This window comes from Talpa europaea (assembly GCF_964194135.1).
Source record: "Talpa europaea genome assembly, chromosome: 11".
NCBI classification, from domain to species: domain Eukaryota; kingdom Metazoa; phylum Chordata; class Mammalia; order Eulipotyphla; family Talpidae; genus Talpa; species Talpa europaea.
In genome coordinates this window covers 27,678,272-27,701,018 of record NC_140078.1, presented here as the reverse complement: position 1 = coordinate 27,701,018, position 22,747 = coordinate 27,678,272, and the positions used below count along the sequence as shown (strand labels likewise).

General features: G+C 40.7%; 1 protein-coding gene across 1 annotated transcript in view; it reads right to left on the bottom strand.

Annotated features, from left to right (window-relative positions):
* Nucleotides 1-1,729: 1,729 nt before the first annotated feature.
* Nucleotides 1,730-22,747, bottom strand: part of SLX4IP (SLX4 interacting protein) — a gene marked incomplete at both ends in the record, with an annotated part of 157,692 nt that continues 136,674 nt past the window's right edge. Inside the window, 6 exon segments of the mRNA XM_084247716.1 lie at nt 1,730-2,310; nt 2,313-2,378; nt 2,381-2,426; nt 2,429-2,447; nt 3,861-3,961; nt 21,475-21,563. Coding sequence (XP_084103842.1) covers nt 1,730-2,310; nt 2,313-2,378; nt 2,381-2,426; nt 2,429-2,447; nt 3,861-3,961; nt 21,475-21,563 — 902 coding nt within the window.

The window sequence follows — 22,747 nt, the reverse complement described above, 5'->3', positions numbered from 1 at the left end:
TCTTTAGTGAAAAGTACACTCAGAATACCAGTCACTCTACTATTTTATCAGGCGAGTCCCTTTCTCTGCAGTCAATCTGTCCCACTGTGGTTAGTATTCTGTTGGCCCCTCTCCTCTCCTAAAAACAAATATCTGATTGGAATCAGCTGGGAGAGGAAAACAGCAAGGCAGGAAGAGGAGAGTCGCAATGAGTAGGGCCATTTTCTTGGTAGGGGTGGTGAGACTGGGGTCACAGAAGGGGATAGTGACAGGTTTCCAGGCAGGATTTAGAATATCAAAAGAAAAGCATATATATCCATGGCCAGCCATGGTTACCAAGATTGAATTTCAAAACTCAAAACATAGTGCCATGAAATAGGACTGCTTTTAATGAGTCTTACCCTCTGATACATTTGGGGAAGAGAGACACAGGAAAGGACAGATTGAGCTGGTGGAACCACCAATCAGTATCAAGCATGAGCTGATACTGTGCCTGCTTCCAAATTCCTTTATTTTGCTGAACTTGTTCTGGGTTATTTTTCTGTTAACTCCAAAATTGGGGGGCACATACTTGATTTTCCTTATTAGTAGGGAGGTGCTACTGCAAAAGATCAACCAATGCTGGGAAGGAAAAAAAAAATCTGTATTTGATGGGTGGCCTTTGAATATGGCTTCTGCCCTGTTTTAGGATGAAATGGGTTAAGAAAATCTTTAGATAAGTTATTGCTATGATTCACTAAGTGACATTTTAGCAAGCCCACTGAGACATTAGAGGCTGATACTGCAAAAGGAAGGCTCCTGTTTAGAAATTTAAACTGCCAGTGAAGACTTCCAAATGGGAAATTGGAAACTCTGGCTTCTGAGCTCCCCTTGGGTTCTGGTCCTTCCTGAACCTAAATCAAAATCTTACAGGTGGGGGACTGAGCAGGGACAGTCACATGCCTGAGCAACAAAGCAAGAGCAAGCCTTTCCCAGTTTTCCCCTAATGCTGGGCCAAGTTATTGGTAAATGTCCAGCAATTCTTAGGGTAAGTGACAGCTCCCTGATGCTGTGGCATCATTCTATAGACCCTGGGAACCCACTGACCCATACACTGAACCGAGGTGTTCTACAAATTTGGGGGAGCACCAGGTTGTGCATGGCCACATGTTGGTCCCAGCTGATTCAGGGGAGGCCATGGTATCTAGGCTGAAGGAAATAAACACTAGGGAGTCTCCAATCAGATCATCTTTCAGAATCACCAGAAGTTTCTCATTCAGTAGATCTAGGGTGGGGTCCAAGATGTGCATTTCTAATACATTTTCAGGAAATGATTTTAATCCCAGAACAAGATGCTGAGAACCACTAGCCTGCCCCTTCCCAGCTTGCTCCACTACTTAAACTGAGGAACAGAAGGATAAACTACATCCCTGCCAAGGAGGCACATGATTGGTTTTTCCTGCAGTTCCTGCAAAGTGAATGGCTGTTCATCATTAAAATATTTTTCTAGAGACAGTTATAAAGTATGATGAGAAGGTAGTAATGTTTTTAGAATAAGCATGTAGGTTAATGACTACTTTAAAAGCTAACCTTAACATGTGTGTGAGTATCTCTAGACACACACACACACACACACACACACACACATATACCTTCTATTTAAAATAATCAATCTAATGCCTTAAAAATCACAGCAGTTATACACACAGCTCATTTTTCCCAGTTTGGTCACTCTAACTTCAGCTCCGATTTTGCAATCCTCTTTAGTAAGCTAGTGGTCTCTTTCATACTTCTTCTTTTCTGGTTGGGCTGCCCTGAGTGTACATAATCTTTCCATGTTTGTGGCTGAGCCAGTTTGTTGTGCCTGCCCTGGCTTACTTTTCATAAGATGTCTGGAGGAGAGATTTTCCAAAACATGCAACTCCTCATTAGACGTGGTTTTTGCCAAATCTTGTTTCAAAAGTAACCCCGGAACTGACAGCTCTAAAGTTGGCAAAACCCTGACAGTTGTGCTTTTTTCCACTATTATTTCTCTCGGGACTGATTGATCATTTCCAAGAGAAACTCTCTTGTGGAGGTCGATGTCTTCCGCAGAGCTGCAGTTCCTGCATTTCTGTTGTGTTTTGGCCCCTCGTGGACTTTGTTTTGGACCCGGTGATGCTGACTCACAGCTACAGACAGGGCTCCCACTTCGAAGCCCTGTCTCTAACCGCTCCCCAGGATGAGGTTTTTGCTGGCTGCAAGTGTCTTCTGGCTGGGTTTGATGAACATTTTCCAGCTTTTGAACAGGAAGCCCCCAGTGGCTCTCAGCTGCCTTTATGTAATCCTTCCCTTGTCCTGTGGACTCCGACTGGGTCTGGATGAAGCCTGACTGGCATCCCCCTTCCTTGCTATCTCTGTAATCACTGAGTCACCAGATTTCCCACAATGTCCCTGCTGCTCCATGGTTTGTTCACAGCGCCGTTTTTTTGGTTTCAGTTCTTTTCACACTAAAAAAGGATAAGATATTTTGTTGTTGTTTTGTAAAAATGTAAAGGCATGGTTTTCTCCAAATCCCCCTTACCACACTTCCTATACCTGAAAAAGGGACATGCACTATTTCCCTTTCTCCTCATCTCTCTGGCAATTCCAGAAAAATTCCTAAGTGTATATTTAAGTGCAAATTGGATCGAGCAATTTTCCAATACGTTGGGAAACATGAGGATACACTTTGTTTATTGATCACTGGGTTACTGATGGAGCTATGATGGAGTTCATATTTTAACCAAGGGAAATAGATATTCATTTCAGATGTTAAGGGTCTGTATTTGATATGCAGAACTGTTCCCAGACGTGGATGCGCAAATATTTCCAAAGCACAGGCAGTGTGTATGTGCACGTATGTGTATAAGAACGTGCTTATATTTGTAAGTAAAGAATAATCTGAAGTTTCTCTCAGGCCATTTCAAGGTATTACTCAGATATAATCACCATTTAGCTGGTGTCAGGCCTTTTGATCAACCATCTGGAAATAGGATTCAGTTAATATAATTTGATATGGACTAGAAAAAATTCCAGATAGCATGAAAGAAAAGCAGCAAATAATGGCAGAGAAAAGTATATGTGCATAGACGTATGCATGTGTGTACGTACACACTCCAAATTGTTCTTACTGCATTTCCTATACCTGAAAACGGAGGCTTGCACTATTCTATCCCCCCCCAACACTTTCCTGGAAAAATTTATAAAATATCTATCTACACACACATACACATATACACACATATCTTACCTTCCTTTCAGAGCATTTCCTTTGAGATACACACACACACCTTTTCTACAGCACACACAACAGGCAACGCAAGCTTCACATTGTAAAATCCACTTTGAGGGGCAGGGCAGAGAGACTTTTTAGAGATGAAAGACTTTGACTTCTGCATATATTTGCAAGCTTGTGAAGAGCAAGAACTTTCTTAAACCACTAAATTCCAAATACTGAAAAGTATTTATTTTGGTTAATCTTTAGTCTGGAATCAAATATGTAGTCATGTTGTTAGTGTTGTTATCAGGGGCATGAGGATTATCATAATTATTATTAGGGTCAGAACAAGCATCTTAGGAAAGGAATGTACTTTTTAGATCTGTTTGTAGTCACTCCGAAAGTTGTATGAAACACACCACCAACAGGTGCTTTTCATCTTCAAAGGACTTGTAATTAATTACTCCTTGCAACACACCTGTGAAGCAAGGTCTCCATCCTCATTGTCCAGAAAGTTAGAGAAAGAGTCAGGGAGCTGGAAGAGCAAGTATGTGACTTAGGGTAGGGTCAGTGCCAGAGGGGGTTTGTGATTCTACACTTTATTTTGTGTATCCATATAATTCAGCAGTGAAAAATGAGTAAAAAGGAAATACACTGGACCTACATTTCTCTCAGAGCATTTCTCTTGAGCTTTGCACAGGGAGGAAGTGAACTCTCTGCATACTCAGCAAAATACTCAGACGCTCCATGGAGAGCTCTTTCCGTCTATTCCAAAAGATAACAAAGGTTCAAACAGAAATCTATTAGCTGAACATGAGAAAAAACAGTTATACTCCAAATGTCCCAATGAACAGATTTATTTTTGTGAAGATATATGGAATTGTCTGGTGTTCGGCTATTTTAATGTTTTTAACCTAGTTTTTGTGAAGTGTCACTTCTTTGGGACTCCTAGCTCACACCTCTCATATATTAAAATGTGCCACAAACAAATAAGACAGTTTGGAATCACCATCCTTTCCTTTATAATCTGAGAACTCGTGGCCAATATCTGATATGTCTGTGGTCCAAATGGTGACAAGGCCCAGAATCACTGTGCTAGGCATCTTCCAGAAAGACCTGTTGGCACCACGATCGGTACCTTGATTAGCCTAGGAATTCCCCATTTTTTTCCTATTAAAAAAATACAATATATGGTCTTTGCAATACTCAAGCTCTATGGAGAGGTAAGTCTGTTAATACAGGTAGTCTGAAAAATAGAAGTTGTGATTCTTGGCTATCAAAAAAACCAGGATTTTCCCCCACTCCACCCCTTAAGCTCTAAGTACCACAGTCATTTAATAAAATTCACAGACTATCTATACTTGCACGTTCCCATGGAAGCTTTGTAAGGAAGTAATTACAAAACATAACAACCTCCCAAGTTTTGCCAACATTGATACATTTCATACTTTTGAAATTGTACCCTTTTTTTAGCAATAAGTCCTCCAGAAGAGGTGTTAACTTCTTTTATTTTCTGGAAACCTAGTGCCCTTTTACATCAGATTCCAAAGTAGCATGTTGCCACCACAAGGAACAGTTTTGGTTAATCTTCAGTTTACTAGTTAGACTTACACTGGAATTAACAACAGCAGCTCCAGAGCCTGGCAGGGGGCAGCCATCACAAGAGGCCTGGGTGCACCACAATGTTATGGGCTTTATCCAATCGTTGCCCTCCAGACTTGAGTGCCAGCCATCAACCCTACCATGGTTTCAGCCCTGAACCAAAGTCACTCAAAGTCTTTTCCAGTTATAACCCAACACAGTTTTATGGAATGTTATAGGTTTTATTGGCTTATACTGCATTTTGATGTGTCTCTTTTTAACCCCACAGGATTTACTAGTTGACCAAAAAAAAACCCAAAACAAAAAACTCTAGTTTAAAAGCTAAATGGACAGACACACACAGAGAAGGAGAGAGATTGAGATTTATGTGTGAAACACTTCTAAACATGCCCTATAAGTACAGTAGATTTTCCCCTTACAACCACACCCTGTAAGTGCTGTATTTTCAGAGCTGAACAATTAACATAAGGAGCATGAGTCAGGCTTTGAACAACTCTGTGGGAACCAGAAAGCCTTTTGCTATTAGGAATGATGTAAATTCCCCAAGGCTGGAAGAAGTCCACAATGGAAGGCAGACAGGGTCATAAATAACAACAATGGATACTGCGTAGACCACATAAAGTATGATACCGCGATAGTGACACTCTCTTCAAATCTCATATTAGATTCAAACACGGCCTTTATTTATTTTTTAAACTTAGTTTAAAGACCACTATTTATTTCCTATGGGAACTTCAAAAACTTCTTTAAGAAACAGAACAATTGACTCTCATCCCAAATTCCTCTGACAACAAACAATGGGGGCCAAATGTCCTTAGAAGAAAAAGGATAACAGAAAAAGTGACAGAGTGACAGAGGGAAATGTCCAGTTCAAGAAGTGCAAAACCTGTGACTTAGTCTTAAAAAAAGAAAAGAAAAGAAAAAAGAAAAAAGAAAAAGGCAAGGCGGGGCCTACTGCTTACAAATTAAAACCACATTTGGCAATTTGTTGAAGGAGGCATATTTACATTTGTATGAAGACTGGGTGGGCAGGAGAAAAAAAAAGATTAGAATCCTTCTTCAGCCCTTGAACTGTCAGATCTCATTAGAGATCTCTCATTCTGACTTTTCTAGGGTCAACTCACTCTCCTTTGTAGCTAAATCTCAGCTTCCAGAGCCCCCTCACCACCCCTAACAAGTATTCCAGAGGAAGCAGCTATCACCTGGGAACAGGATTTCCCAAGGGAATCATCCTGATTACTAATGGTGTTTCACATCTGGCATCAAATGCAATCTGTGGCTTATCCAGAGGCAAAACTCTAAGGTGCAGATAGTGTATGCTGAGAAAGTAGCAAGTGCACCCTGTTTACCTGGACCACACTAATCCTCTTCCAGTTCTGTCCTGAGTAATGACCCTGACATCTTCCACAAATTGAGACAAACCAACATAATCAAAGAGGCTGCCAGCTGACTACTCAAAAATCAGAGTAAGTACCTCATGTGGGGCGTCTAGTATTCAAGATACAGGTTAACAAAGAGGGTCTCTTTGGGATTTTGGCCGTGACTCTTCACAACATGGAAGTTAGTTCTGAGTCGGGCCAAAGAATAAAACTCTATATATTATCGTTCCCTGGTTACCTGACCTATCCCCTACCCCCATTTATTTTTGGTAATATTTTGAGGATTTTAGTATTGAAAATTTCCTTCTGTATAGAGTGCCTATATATAGTTCAAGGCAAAACCAAACAGAAGTAGGGAAAAGCTACTGGCCCCTGAAGAAGACTCATCTAGGGAAATCCCCTCCTCAGTCACTTAAGCAGCCCAGACTCCCAAAGCAAGGGGTCAAGGCTTGTCTCTATCTCTGGGGATGCTCAGGAGACCAGGGGCTTAATGGCAAAGGCCATGATACCCAAAGTACATGTGCTCCAGTACAGGTCCAAGGAGAAGGTTAAGCAGGTGAATGTGGTAATGGGTAACATCACTTCAGTATGGTCTGTTCTTATCTGAGAAACACATTTTAAATGCCTGGGTAGAAAGGACTACAGTGAGAGTTCCCATGAGAATGAGCTGTGCAACTAAGACACTCTTCCTGCCTCTAATCAGAGAACAGGCTAGAATGAAATGTAGTTAGCAATACTGGTTGATGTTCAAGTTACAAAGGCAGGTTGAAACTGTGGTTAAATCAAGGAGTTCACTCCACAGTGACTTCTGAGAACTAAATTTGAACAGAATACTGTTGTATGGATGAGGAGTGGGGAGAGAAGTTGACCTAAAAAAGACATGGGAAAAAAAAAAAAACACAAACCTGCTCTTGAGTTTACAATCTCCTCAAGGAGTTTGTAAAACATAGCTGGGCTGCCAAGGGCTAGTGAGAAGACTGACTATATCAGAGGTAATGAGGGAGTTTTCAAAAAAAATTTCCAGGACCCATCCCTGGAGGCTCTGATTCACAAGGCTGAAATGGGGCTAGGAGATCTATATTTAGGTTCCCAGGTGAGTCAAGAACTGCTGATATATATATAAAACAACACTCAAAAAACCAGAGCCACAGATAAACAGATAAAAACTGGTACACTGAGGCAAAGTTTGGCAAGGTGTGATTTGGTTAGCCCACATCAAAATCATGTGGGGCGCTTCTTCAAAAATGTTATGGATTCTCTCCCAGAATCTTCCTCATTTGGATCTCTAGGGGGTGGGGCCAGGTCATGTGGATTTTAGGCTCCCCAGTGATTCTGTTACTCAGCAGAGCTGATAAACTTTTGCCCCAAAGAGGGATGAAATTCACTGATAATTGAGCAGAGTCTGGCAGAATCATCCAATCAGGCAAGACTGGACTGGGTATTCGGCACCCTTAGGGAAAAGGATGCGGATGCACAGAAAATGTACTTGTTCTCATGGAGCTTCTATCCTAGTGGGGAAGACAAGATACAATAAAATGTATAATGTGCCAGGTGGTGATGATATTATGAGAGATATACCTCTAAAGGGTCATGAGGACAGTTTTCAACGTGGTGGTCAGGAAAGGCTGTGGTAGATCGTAAGGTGTGCTCTACCTTGAGAGTGAGGAGAGTATGAGCTATGTGAATAGATAGGAAGAACATTTCAGGTAGGAAAACATGAACACCAAGTCTCTGAGGACAGAGCATACCTGGAAGACATAAAGAACAAGAAATCAAAGCAGGTGAAGAAGTGAGGAAGCAGGTAAGAGAGGTGTGTGCATATGGTGTTGGTGGGAGTAGGGCAAGTTGAGTATGGCTTTTATAACAATGGCACCTTTCGGGGCCTCCCTGTGGCACAGGGGGTTAAGTGTCAGCACTGTGAAGCAATCTGCAACTACTGCAGCATGACTTCAATCCCCAGCCAGTCAGGTAAGCCACATGGCGCAGCAGACCTCCCTTGCCTAATCTGCTGCTCCCCTCAGAAGTGTATTTCAGTCAACCCACCTATTCTGCTCCCCACTGTCTCTGGTGAATCCTCTCACCTGCTCCCCCCCCCCACCTCTGGCCTACACCCTAGCTCTTGTATGCATAAATAAATAAATCTTTAAAAAAAAAAAAAAAGAATGGCACCTTTCATTCTAAAAAGACGTGCCTTTCCCCCAAGAACAAACATGACTTGAATTTTTGAAAGGGTCATGTTGGGTGAGGTATAGGGACAAAGTGGAAGTGGGTGGGGAGGGTGGGGGGTTAGTAATAAGGCTACTGCAACAGTCTACTCAAATGGCTCTTGGAGGAGGAAGAGTGGTGGCTAGAAGTCATTCGATTGGAAATATAACGATGGGACACCCAATAAAATGTACAGCTAGATTGGACATGGCAGGTGTGAGGAAGAGAAAAATCAAGCGTGACCCCAAGATTTGTGGTTTAAATAGCTGGATGAAGGAAGTTACCCTTTACCAATACAGGAAGTACCGAGAGAGGGACAGGTTTGGGGAAGTGGAACCAAGAAATCAATTTTAGTGATTTAAACTTTATGTGTCCTCCTGAATAACTTGAGATGTTGGAAAGGCAATTCAGATAGATGTTCCAGGAGGAGAGAAGTTTGGGCTGCAGCCCCAAAGCTAGGAAGTACACAGAGATGATATATAAAGGCATTAGTGGGAGTGAGTTTGAATAAGAAAAAGTAGTCAATAAAATGAGGAGGATCCAGGAAAGTAGATTCTGAGGGACCATCATTAAGGACAGAATAAAAATCAATATAACAACGTAGCTAGAGACAAGAGAAGAATGTTTTAGTGGAAGTGACAACTATGTTGAGTGTTACTAAGCTGTTAAGATTGAAAAGGGATCATTAGATGACTTTACAAAAGCTGTTTTGGGTGAAGTTTTGGGACCCAGGAATACCTGGGATGGGTTCAAGAAAGAAGTGAAGCCATGTAGAAACCAGAACTCTCCAGTAGAAATATAATGTGTAGCTTTAAATTGTCTGCACAGCCATTACAAATTTAAAAGTAAACTGATGAAGTTTTAATATATATAAACCTAATATATAAAATGTTACTGTTATAGCTAATTGGTATAAACATATTAAGATAGTTTGTTTTTTATATTACGTATTAGAAATCTGGTATGTATTTTATACCAACAGCACATCATTTCTAACTCCCCACATTTTATTTTATTTTATTTTATTTTAAAGAGGCAAGTATTTTATTCATTTATTTATTTATTTGTTTGTTTGTTTTTGTTTATACATGCACTGGGTACAGTCAGAAGCACGGGAGGGTGAGAGAATTCACCAGAGCCAGAGCGGGGAGCAGAGCAGGCAGAAGGACCGAAGTACACTGCTGAGGGGAGCAGCGGGCGGCAGGAGAGGTCTGCGCGCCATGTGGGACCCTCCTCCGGTGGCCGGGGAGCAGCCGGGGATCGAACCGGCGCCGCAGAGGCCGCGGGTAGCTTCGCAACCCAGCGCTCAACCGCTGCGCCACCGGGGAGGCCCACTCCCCACATTTTAAATGCTCAATAGTCCAATGTGGCCAGCAGCTATAGTATTGACCAGCACAGGTCTAGATGATATGTTTGAAGTGTTTTTCAGTAAGGGGGAGCAGAGACAATAGGTGGTAGATGCATAAGAGGATCTACCTTAAGTTAATAGAGAGTAAGTCAACAATGCCTTTTAAACTAGCATATTTGGAAGGCTGCGAGCAGCTACCATGTGCCAAGCTCTAGCTGGGTGTCAGGCACTGTTTCAGAAGCATTGCATGTACTCCTCAATGTTGCCTTTTTTTTTTTTTTTAAGATTTTATTTATTTATTTATACAAGCACTAGGTACAGTCAGAAGTGCAGGAGGGTGAGAGAATTCACCAGAGCCAGAGCGGAGAGCAGAACAGGCAGATTGACGAAGTACACTGTTGAGGGGAGCAGCGGGCGGCAGGAGAGGTCTGCGCGCCATGTGGGACCCTCGCCCGGCAGCCGGGGATTTAACTGGCGCTGCAGAGGCTGCGGGCAGCTTCGCAACCCAGCGCTCAACTGCTGCACCACCGGGGAGGCCCTCATCAATGTTGCTCTTAAGATAGCTTGATGAGGTGGGTAATATAGTTATTCACAACCCAGGGATGGATGCTGTTGGCAAGGACCTAACTCAAAATGGACAAAGAGCAAGAAGGACAATATACAGCTGGCCAACTTGGCCTCTGTTGGGAAAATCTCTCTTCAGTACATAGCTGGAGATACCACATTGTTCAAGCTGGAATTCAGGACAGATTGTTGGGGCCTTGATGTCAGGTTGATATTCACTCCAAGAGGCCTGTGGTTGTACCCAAATCACAGCTCACCCCCATCACACTGCCTGTCCACAGCACCCCTCTGTCATGGTTGAAAGGGTATGTGGGGCACTGGCCTACCAAATTTTTGTTCCCAGGGTTTAGACCACGCTGCCCGATACGAGGGCAAATAAAGGAGGGGAGAGAGAGAATGAGAGAGAGAGAACCTGAGAGAGACAGAGACAGAGAGACAGAGACAGAGAGACAGAAAGAGAGAGTCTCTAATGCTCTTAAAATTTGTTCTCATGGTAGTACTTAATGTAGGAATATGGTACTCTCAGTCTTTTATCTTTTGAAAGTTGGATCTATTTTTCATGATTAGGTACATGAGTTTCTTCCCTTTTATTTCTTCCCCATTAAAAGTAATGAATCATCCAACCAGAAGATTTACAAGTAATTGATAGTAGAATATTAGAATAGTCTTAGATTCCCATTCAAAATGTTACTGTTTCTAAATTCTTCATGATCACATTTGCTGAGAATGATATATCCAGACATGATCAAATCACATTAAGGCGTGTGGGATAAGAGGAGGAGCACAGAGGCGAAGGGCTGCACGCCAAGGTCCAGAACTTCTTAGATGCTTGTCTGAGAACCAGTTTCTCAGCTCCCAGGGGGTGGGTTTTACATCTACTTTTCAGGATTGTTTGAGAATTTTAGATGCAGTGATGTGTATGAAGCATGCTTTGGAGACTGGAAAGTGTCAAATTCATTTTCTTGACATTTTTCTAAAAGAAAACCTGATGCCTACATAAACTATATGGTGTTTGCCAGAAGGGAGGGGTGCCCTGCATTTCTGAAGAGCTCATGCCTTCTCTGAGTCTCACTGAGTATTAACTAGACAAGCATCATCCCAATTTAAGAAAAATGAGACTCAAGAGACGAAGTGTCTAAGATGATATATTTCATCAGGGCAGAACTGAGACGAGAAGGCCTGCCCACCAGGCAGTGCTCTATCCACTCTGTCCAGTGGATCATTTGCCATCATGGTCAAAGATGGAGTTGTAGTAAGAGTGCAGGACGGGAGTTGAAAAGTCTGTGGGTCTGGCTCCCTCAGTCACGGCCTCACTGTGAGATCTGAATAAGCCGCCTCGCATCTCTGAAAATCAGTCTCCTTACCTATTGAAAAGGGACGATAATAATATCCTGGAAATAACACTCAGATTTTCTTCTTGGGAATCAGGTTCCCAGTTCCCATGCAATCCCACGCATTTCAGGAGGGCTTGTCCCTAAACTTCACTCCAGAAAGAAACTGTGATCCACTGCAGGCCTCTCAGAGCACTGGATTCATGAACCTCACAGAAGTGCATGAATCACAGGTCTGGGAAGAGGTCTGCTCTTTTTTCCCATGGACCTGGAGTTGCCTGCTCTTTTTTCCCATGGACCTGGAGTTGCCTGGACCAGCCCACATGGGCTAAAGAATACAGTCGAGAGAGTGGAAGGCAGAGACAAAAGATGTTGAGAAACAAGCTTGATGATGTTCTTTGTGCCTCTGATCAATAAGCCATACCTGAAGTCTGGACTTTTCAGGCACATAAGCCAAAAAACCTTCCTTTTCTGGTAAGCCATTTTAAGTTGGCCTTCCTGTCCTTGAAAACTAAAAAGTTCAAGACTGATATAATCTCTTCTCAGGTTTGTTGCACTGAATAAGTTATTGTATGTGACAGCCCTCTTCAAACAATAAAGCCTTTGCAAACAATAAAAGCAGAATAAACGTGATATATTATCAGCTTATTTGAGGTGGGCAAATAAAATTAAAGTATAAAATTGGAACTACATTAAATTTTTGAGTTTATAAAGAAGGCAAAAAGAAAAGTCATTCGAATACTTCAGTGTGATGTATGCTGATTTTCAGGAGCGCCAGCATTCTGAAAAGTGACATGTTATGAAACTTCTAGAAAAGCAGCCCAAATAGAACATGAGATGGCAGAATGACTGCAGTGTTAGACTATATTGCTACACAGTCACATAGCAGCCACCTGTCTTTGAATGAGGAAGAGGTCTCTCCTTTCAAAATTTTATTTCTAATATTTTCTTAAATTACTTGATAATAAGATAGGGAAGTGAAAAGAGCAAAAACAGATGGGCTAGAGTAGGAAAGAGCCATGATAGAAATATCAGTATAGACTCAAAGTAACTGAATTAAAAAATAGCAAAATGAAAAGGAAAGTGGTATCTCGCGAATTCCACTGTGCACTGAAGTCCCCTTCTCCCAGGATAGTGAAGGGGGACATCTGTACTGAAACAGCACAGGCAAAGCTTGGCATAAGGACTAGCAGCTGTGACTGACCCTATTGGGATGCCCATCAGGTGACCATGATCTTCCCCATTTCAGAGATGAGGAAACTGAAGTTCAGTGCGCTGTGAGGTTAAGTCTTTGGCTCCATTCAGGTCTGATGGCTCTGGTCCGTTGTCTGAGCACTCTGTTTATCTGTTTTCCCATAAAAGGACAGGTCTTGAAGGGACCATGGAGCACAGCTTTGCGATGCTGCTGCAGCTTGAGTTAGTAGCAGTGAGTTTTTTTTCTTCCCTTCTGAATTGATGACTATGAAACCACCCTGTGTGCATCTGGGGAAGGACCAATAAATTGTTGCCAAAAAAATGAAATCAATGAAAAAAATCAAGGAAGTTATATTGCAGGAAGTACACATTTCAAAGGGATTTTCTAGTTAACATTCAACTAAGAGAATCTAAAAATCTATCCTGAACAACCTTTGGTCCAATCAGTTGAGTCTTTATTACCATAAAATTGTAAAGAGGGCCAAACTGGTGGCACAAGGGGTTAAGCACCGCACTATGAATTAGTCCACAGCCTCTGCAGCATGAGTTTAATCCCTAGCCGGCCATGGAGAAATCCACATGGCACAGCAGATCTCTCCTGTCACTCCTGCTGCTCCCCTCAACAGTGTATTTCAGTCAGTGTGCCTGTTCTGGTCTCCACTCTGTCGCTTGTGGATCCTCTCACTCCCTGCATCTCTGGCCTGTACCCCAGCTCTTGTATGCATAAATAAATAAATCTTTAAAAAATTGTAATGAAATTTGGGTGCTTTAAAGAATTTGTAAGTTTGGGAACCAGTATTGCTGAACGTGGTGGGTGGAGGGGAGGAGAAGGCTTGTTGACAACTCTGAGAATTGAATTAAAGATATTTTAATTTTGACCAGAAAGATAGAAATATATATATAAACATAGAAAAATATAAATATATATATAAATTTATAAATATATAAAATATACTTTTTTAAATTAGGGAACTGATGAATCACTGGTTAATAACATCCAGTTTGAAAGTAGAAGGGAAATATCTGTGAAAAGTATTCAATGGAGGGCCTCCCCGGTGGCGCAGCGGTTGAGCGCTGGGTTGCGAAGCTGCCCGCGGCCTCTGCGGCACCAGTTCGATCCCCGGCTGCTCCCCTGCCACTGGAGGAGGGTCCCACATGGCACGCAGACCTCTCCTGCCGCCCGCTGCTCCCCTCAGCAGTGTGCTTCGGTCCTTCTGCCTGCTCTACTCCCCGCTCTGGCTCTGGTGAATTCTCTCACCCTCCCGCGCTTCTGACTGTACCCAGTGCTTGTATAAATAAATAAATAAACAAATAAATAAATAAACAAACAAACAAATAAATAAATAAATCTTAAAAAAAAAAAATTCAATGGAAATGATGTCAGTCAGAGCTAGCCCACATTGGAGGAATCTCCTTGTTCAGAAATACCTCCCTCTATAGACCCCTGTGGGTAAAACTGCCAATACTTGTAGGAATGTTGGCAGCCCTTCATTCAGGATGATGTATGTGCCCCCTATCACCTCCATGGCTGAACTTGGGCCTGGACAGGATGGGAGAGGACAAAGGTGGGTGTTACGTAGTCTGGCCATGAAGGTTGCAGGGCTGGCCAGTGGGTGGGAAAGGCGCTAAAGAGCCAGAGAGGAGACTTCACAGATGACTGTCTTCTTTCAAAATTCTGCTCAGAGCTGGCCCTTTGCCCGAGAATGCAGAAGGAATAGCTCTTGCTATTTTCCTTGAACAGAGAGAGCAAGATCTTTTCTTTCCGAGACTCCGATCTCATGATAGTAATAGCGTCTGTGAACTGGACTGGGAACATCACCCCATTCATGACATAGTTTCCTTGGGAAAATGAGTAGTGAGTTCTAAATCATCTGTTTGCTAATGAACTTTCCAAACAGCATATGCTTGCACACTGAACTCTGCCTTTGCTGTTGCTGTGGGTGTTCTGATGACTGTGTGTACTTTTAGGGATTCAGGCCTGAGAAGTCTGCTGTCTTCCCACTTTGAAGCATCCCAGAGAAGTGACAGGCATTTAGCTAGGTGGTCTCTAGCTTTCTTCCTCCTCTTCTGAATGTTGGCTAACAGAGTTCCCACTGAAGGTCACAGGTTCTTCTTACTGTAATCCTTTTTCTATCATTGACTTATTAGTTACATGGGAGTTTATCACTATCTTTTTTGTACTTTAGTTTTTATAGCTATAAAATGAAGCTGGGTTGGAAAATAGAGACAAACAAAAAGAAAACATATTCTTTTAGCAAAATAATATGTGGGGATGGATATTACCATATATTTTTCTCATTTCTAGCAAGAAGGGTAAGATGTATAGCAATCTGTTAATCTGGTGTTAATAGCATTTAAATTAACTCCTCTTCAGGGAAGAATAGAAATGAAGATGATAATTATTAGTATTGCATAAACACTTCAGAGTTATAAGACATTTGTGTATCCATTATCTCCCTTGGCCCTTAAGAAAACTCAGCTTGTACTTCAGGCCTCACTGTTACCTCTGCTTAACAAGTTAGGGGATGGATATGCTGAGAAACCAAATGACCTCTCCAACGTCATTGAGAGGGTGAAGGGAGAGGCCATGGTCAAAACCAGGTCTTTTCAAGTCTGACCCCTTTTCTACTTATTTTATTCCCTACTGTGTTTTTCCTAATGCAATCTAGCAGATAAATGGTTGGCAAAGGGGGATTATAGATCTCTCGTCCTTAACTCTCTGTTGACCATGCTCTGACCCTGAGCACTGGTGACATCTAATTGCTAAAGGGGAGGGCAGTCAGCCTAGGGAGTCAGCAGGAAAGAGGAGATCACGGAAGTCATGCTGCTGAGGGGGCAAAAGAAGAGGCTAGTTCCTGGAGATGCCTTCTTGTCAGGTGAACCCTGCTAGTGAGGCCTTGTTAGTAGAGGCAGACTGAGCATGCTTATCCCTGGAACCTAAAAACCATAATTAGTACAATACTAGTAATATGCAGAGTAAGAACTACCTCACACCACGAACGCAAATAAATTCCATAAAAATACCAGGAGAGGGCCTCCCCTGGGGTGCAGCAGTTGAGCGCTGGATTGCGAAGCCGCCCGCAGCCTCTGCAGTGCCGGTTCGATCCCGGGCTGCAGCCTGGCCTCCAGAGGAGGGTCCCACATGGCGCGCAGACTTCTCCTGCTGCCCGCTGCTCCCCTCAGCAGTGTACTTTGGTCCTTCTGCCTGCTCTGCTCCCCGCTCTGGCTCTGGTGAATTCTCTCACCCTCCTGCGCTTCTGACTGTACCCAGTGATTGTATAAATAAATAAAATAAATAAAAATAAATCTTAAAAAAAAATACCAGGAGAAAATGTAAGTAAATATCCAATTTGGAAAAGCATTAAAGAGAGATCATTAAAGGCAGAAATCGTTATGGACAACACACATTTAAGGGCATAGACACCTGCCACACAGCAACGACATACAGCTGAGAGGTAAAGGCTAAACTCACTGAGTTACTTTCTTCATGATATAAGCCTTTCTATATAATAAGAAGTTTATGAAAAACAAAAAAAAAAATCCAAAGAAAAATTGGCACAAACCCATGATTCACAAAAGATTGGATCTGAGTTAAAATAAATACACACTGACAGCTCCCGAGTCTGTGTTATGGAGGGGAATAAACGAGATCATGAACAGAGGTTTTCTATGGGTTGGGAGTTCGGGATAATTTTTACTTTCCTTGTGTATATTTGGATCCTAATTTTTTTGTACAATGAACATGTACATTTTTTGTAAGTGGACATTAAATATGAAGCTAAATTCAGAACACTGTGGGAAATGTGAAATATGAAAAGGACTGCTTCCCACTCAAGGAACTTTTCTTGGTGCAAGAGGAATTTCTTGCTAATGGCTTCCAGGCTATTAATAAAATGAGAAAAAAAAATTCTTAACGTCTAGGATACATCATGAAAAACCTGGAATAACAAGCTATGACTTATTTTTTATTACATAAAGAATTCTTCTCTTGAATGATATGATTTATATTTATGCAAAAGTTGCCTCATGAAAGTTAATAATTCTGTCATCAGCATACTATAGTTAGTATAGAGTGAAAGTGTTAAGTAGTTTATTTCTTCTAATCTAAAAAACATGGCCTAAAATGTTTCTTTATAATTTCTATTTATCTTTTCTAAGCTATAACTACTTCAAATTATTTTTAGTCACAATTTTAAAACCTAAGGGTAAGGTTCTCGTTTGTGCAAAATTATCTTATGGCTTTTATTTAGCTATATTTTCATCTGCTTCCTCTGATAGAATTGAGTGTGAGAAAGGATTTTGGAGATAATTTGATACCCTCTCTTTTGACTGAGAGGAGAACTAAGGCCCACAGAGGTTCAATTACACATAGCTGAAGACTACACCAGCAAAGCTAGAAAGGATCACTCTAGACTTCTCTAGACTCATTTGCCTTTCAATTTTATATTAAAAAACTAAGAGAATTCCTTAATATGAAATGCTTGTTTGACTTAAGAGAAGTATTTATGTTAGTACTTAACATACTGCCTTTTATTTTTTTTTTATTTTTAAAAAATATTTATTTATTGATGCATACAAGAACTTGGATATAGGCCAGACATTTGAGGGGGTAAGAGGATTCACCAGAGATAGAGAACAGTCTGATTCACCAACAGAACAGTCAGATTGACTGCAATACACTGCTGAGGGGAGCAGCGGGCGAGTCAGGAAAGGTCTGCTGCGCCATGTCGGTAGCTCTCTGGCTGGGGATCAAACTTGTGCTGCAGTGGCTGCAGATAGCTTGATAGGTTGCATCTTAACCCCTTGTGCCACCAGGGAGGCCCCAATACTGTCTTCTATTAAGATGTCCCAGTAATCCTTCTGAGATGACGCTGCAGGAGGGCAGCACCACGTGGCTGGGGTGCAGGGTTCTCTCCAGAACTTGACGGCTATTTTGACAATTTGGCTACAACCAATGGTGCATGGGGCAGAGAATCCAAATAACTCAATGGATACATCCACATTTAGGCAGCACTAACACAAAACGTCTTTTTTATAAATTTCCAAAAGGATCATAGATTTTTGCAACTCAGATTTGAAAGTAAGACAGTGATCCAGAATTTTGAACTTTCCTTCTGAATGATAGAAAGGATCCAGTTGAACCATGAAGGGGCAGAATGGATACATCTTTAAGAAAAAAGGAGGCTCTTTTTGGATTATATTTTTTAGGTCCCAAGGATAACCTTCGGTACCCTTGGTCAGACTATAAGCTTCTTGAAGACAAGAACACTTTCCTTAATTTTCATTGTTTCCTCTCCAGTTATCAGAGCTCCTGGCACAGAGCCAACACTCAGCAAATTATCTTAAAATGTGACGCTAAGAACAGATGGGAAGGGTCTCAAGAGAATAGAAGGAGTGGCTGTCACTAATGCTGCAAGAGAATAGCAGCTTTGTGTTGACCTGAAATGTCCCAGATATATACAGCATTCTATGGTTATTTACACAGTAAAGTTATTTGGTTATTTACTTTAATAAAGAAATAAAAATATTAAATTCAAATTTCCCAAGACTGTGGGACTTTATATCTGAGAATGAAAATAGTTTCATCATAGGGATTTGGGTTTACCAATATGACAGAAAATACTATTGGAATAGATTTTAGTTTAACTTACGTTAAATTAACTTTATGTTCCTCATATGTCTCAGGAAAAAGGTGAGAAAAAAAATCTAAAAGTAAAAACTCTCAAAGAGACTTCCCAGCTCCATTTCCAACAACAGGTCAAAAAGTAAGGCTACAAGGGCTTCTAGATTTCTTATGAGAAACGGTAGGAAGAAAAATACAATGACTCACTTTATAATAATGCCCTTTCTTCCCTAAAGTACACATCACGATTCCCACATCCCTGCACATGGAAGTCAGCACAGCGCTTTTGCTACATGGCACATCTCCCTACACCAGCTCACTTGGTGGACAGAGAAATGCCCACAGTGATAGCAGGGGGACAGACCTCCCTGATGCTGTGAGGGTTAGGGGCAGTCTGGCTACACTCACTCTGTCCCTCAAAGGAGGGGATTACTCCCTTTGTACTGTCTGATCTGGAACAGCGGTTCTTTTGTGTAGTCATCCTTAAGAACCAGGGAGCTAAGTGCAGCTGGCTTCCTTGTGTAAGAGCTGAAAGAAACCCCTGGCAGACCAGTTCTGAATAGGCAATCCCAGATTTCCTAACCAATTGTCATTTATACACTAAGGATCCAAAAAGAAAAGAAAAGAAAAAAGAAAGACAAAGGAAAAGGAATCCTCTACTTGGCTGCAGGAGGAGTCAGGCACCCTTGTTCAGGTCCTGGCTTACTCTCTTGTGAACATGGAAGAGTGAGTTCAATAAGCAGTTAGAGGGAAATAACTGAAGTCTGCTGCCAAAGAATACTCGAATGTAACTACTTAGGAAGCAAATTTCTCAAGCCTTGTCAGGTCAGATGAATCTTGAGAATAATTAATTACCAAGAGAAAAGGAGATGGATCTTGACTTTTGGGGACTATCACAGCATACTTATAAAAGAATTCAAAACTTTCAAGAAGCTCTGGGCATCTGAAGTAGACAACAGGGAGCAAGAATGGCTTCATTTCAGAAGGCGGCAATTTGGGGAGGGAAGAAATGTTTATTTATCCTTAAATAGCTGAGACAGGCAGGCTCTTCAGGCTCTTCAGAGGTCAAATATCAGTGAGGATAAGTTCCAAGGCACCTGATTGGCAATTGGCAGGACTAGGTCCTTGTTTAAATGGGACATTTTATTATTTCTAGGGACAAGAAGTTTGAGGAAGGGGTGGGCTGTCGGCCTAGAAGAAGGGGAGGTGCACAGGTGAGCTAGCCAAGTGGAGGGAGAGCATGCAGGTTGTTACGGGGTGGGGCATTTAGTAGTGTCAGGCTTCAGCTGACTATTGTGTGTGGTTGGGAAAATGTGTATGTGAAGAGACAGACAGAAGTGGAGAAAAAGTAGCTTACGAGACAGAGACCACATTTAGAGGATCACTCAAAACAATGAGAGATTCTCTTATCAATGGCATTCTTATACGTAACTTGGTTAATTCTGATAGTGTTATACTAGATATCAGAATATTTTGAAGATAAGAAAACTGAACTGGCTCTTGTAAAATACTCAAACTAGGCAACTTTTCAGAATGAAAGCTCTTAATATTTAGAAAGTCTTCCCGATTATAGGATTTATATGACAGCAGTACAGATAACTCACATCTGTATAAATACCAGTGCCCCCAAGAAGGATAATATTTCATATGTATTGAGATGTTTCAATTCACCCTTAATAATTTAAGATATTAAGTATTAAGATTACTTATCATAAAACATCTAATTTCTTCTATATTTCATCTGAAAGCAATAATACTTTGTGGTACAGTTAGCTGTTGTTTTCTTAAACCACAGATCAATTTCTTCATTGCTCTGAGAATCAGTTAAGCCATATTAAAGTGTATGCCAACAGCATTACTACATTAGTGTTTATTAATTCACTAAGGTAACTCAACATCTTGGAAATATTTCAAAGAACAAGCTTTTAGTACTTTTCACTGAATTTGCTTTATTTATTTCATTTAAGGTACACACTTAGAGTTTTTCTAATGGATGAAGAAATAAGGGTCACACTGGCTTTTTCAAATAGCTCATCAACCCCTAACAAAGGAATCTAGATTTAAATATGAGTTCTCTGCTCTTTACTTTTCCTGGGTCTCCATTCACCCCCACAGCCTCTAAAACACTCCCCTTATTTATTTATTTAAGATGAGATAAGAGCTTGTTTCTGACCATGTGGGCCAAATTTCAAATTTCATATGGGTTAAAAAATAATAAACATAGGGGTAATCTAATATTCCCATAAATTATTTTAAAAGCATAATAATCATGTCACACTTCATATCCAGGTTTTATGTCTGCTACATTTTTCCTTCTTTGTTAAAGTTTTAAGTCATACACCAAGAAATATGAAAAAAGTTTATATAAAAGTTCAGATAGATTGGACTGTGACCACAGCAAGACACACACACACACACACACACACACTCTCTCTCTCTCTCTCAAGCATATACTAAGCTTAAGAAAAAATGAACAATGCAACGTTTTAAGTCATTTTTCTGTGTCTGTCTGAATAGAGAACTCCGACGAAACAGAAATAGAACTTGATAGAGCTCAAGACTAAGCATGAGAAAAGTGAGAGAGAAAAATGAAGCCTAAGAAATAACACACTGGGGAAAAGTACTGGTTCTCATGAAAATGTCAGTGATTCACCATGGAATACAATTCAAAAGCCACTGACCCCAAAGAAATCTTCCATTGGAAACATGTGGATTTTGCTTCATTTCATTTAAAGACTGCTTCATTTCATTTAAATACTACATAAACACCATCACAGTTCTTGTGATATGCTGCTTTCTCTTTTAAAATTGATACATGCTGATCTCACTAAATCTTAAGGGGTCATCAGGAAAAAAAATCATTTCAATTAATCAATATTTATAATGCAATATAGGTAGAATTATTTTGGTCCCTTAAAATGCTGACTGCTCAACAGATGACTGATGACAGCCAACATAATATTTTTTCTATTTTTTACAATAACTCATCAGTTAAGCATACTTATCTGTTTATAGAATTTTTTTGTACATACCAATTCTTCATTCTGAATTGCCAAAATATCACAACTGGATGTAAGCTGACTTACACAGACCACAAACCTGTCAGGGAACACACGCAGTTCTGTAGAAAATGAAGAAAACAAAGTTACTAAAGGCATCAAAAGAAAACAAATTATAAACACAGAAATGCTCGGTCCCATGTTTTTAAGTGATGGCAATAAGCCTGTACACGTATAAGACATGTGTGTCTTTTCTGGTCCCTTCCTTTCAGTGTTTGCCATCAACAGGGAGGGGCAAACACAAAGCTCTGGGGGAAAGCCCAAGAGGCTGCAAATTGGTCCACCTGAGCCCCCGGACTATTATACCACATGAAACCCCCAGGCAGGGCCTTTGCAGCCTTCCTTCTGTGTCAGTTTGCTGTTTTGAGTTTAGAGCTCACATTTGGGAAATAGGATATTGTTTTCTAATGAGTACATAGACTTACACACACTGAGAAAGAATATTGGATAAAATCTAAAAACATGACTCATCAATGTTATTACTAGTTAGTTAACTTATCATGTCTTTGGTCAACTCGTCTTAGAGAGCTCCCCTTAACTAGAGGGCAAACTCCCAATCTGCATCAGACTATGAAAACACAAGTTTTATTAATGGGGGTTTAGGGATCAAACTACTAAGGAAATAGTTAAATATGAAAGAGTAAAGGTATGACTATACCACAGTCACAGTAACCTATTATTACAACTTTAAAGTAAAAACCATTGCTGTACAAGTATGAAGGCTAAATCAATCCCAGAACTGGACTCCCCAACATTCAATGAAAGAAATATAAAATGATAAATGCATATATAGCTCTTTTTCTCTCATCTGTCTGTCTACCATCATTCATTCACCCAGCCTCTACCCATGTCTGGAGAAATGTTTACTGATGCTAACAGTATATTTTCTGGGTAGGTGAGGAGTGTCTTCTCCTCTCCTTGGTTATACTGCTTGAATATTTTTGTAATATTCACATATCATATATATGTAACAGAAATAAGGCATTTTTTTTAAAAGAGAAAACTTTCCTCTTAGAAATGACCAGTCTTTTTTTAAAAAAATGATATTATGAATCAAATAAGTGAAGCATTTTACATATATCACACATTTCCAGCAATGAATGACAACATGAGGGCATAACTGCAGTAATCCATAATGTATTTCAATCTGCTGCACTCTGAACTCAAACATGAAGGTGTCAATTATGCAGACACACAACTTAAATGGGGTTAACACCTTACACTACTTGTTTAGGTTAAATTACAC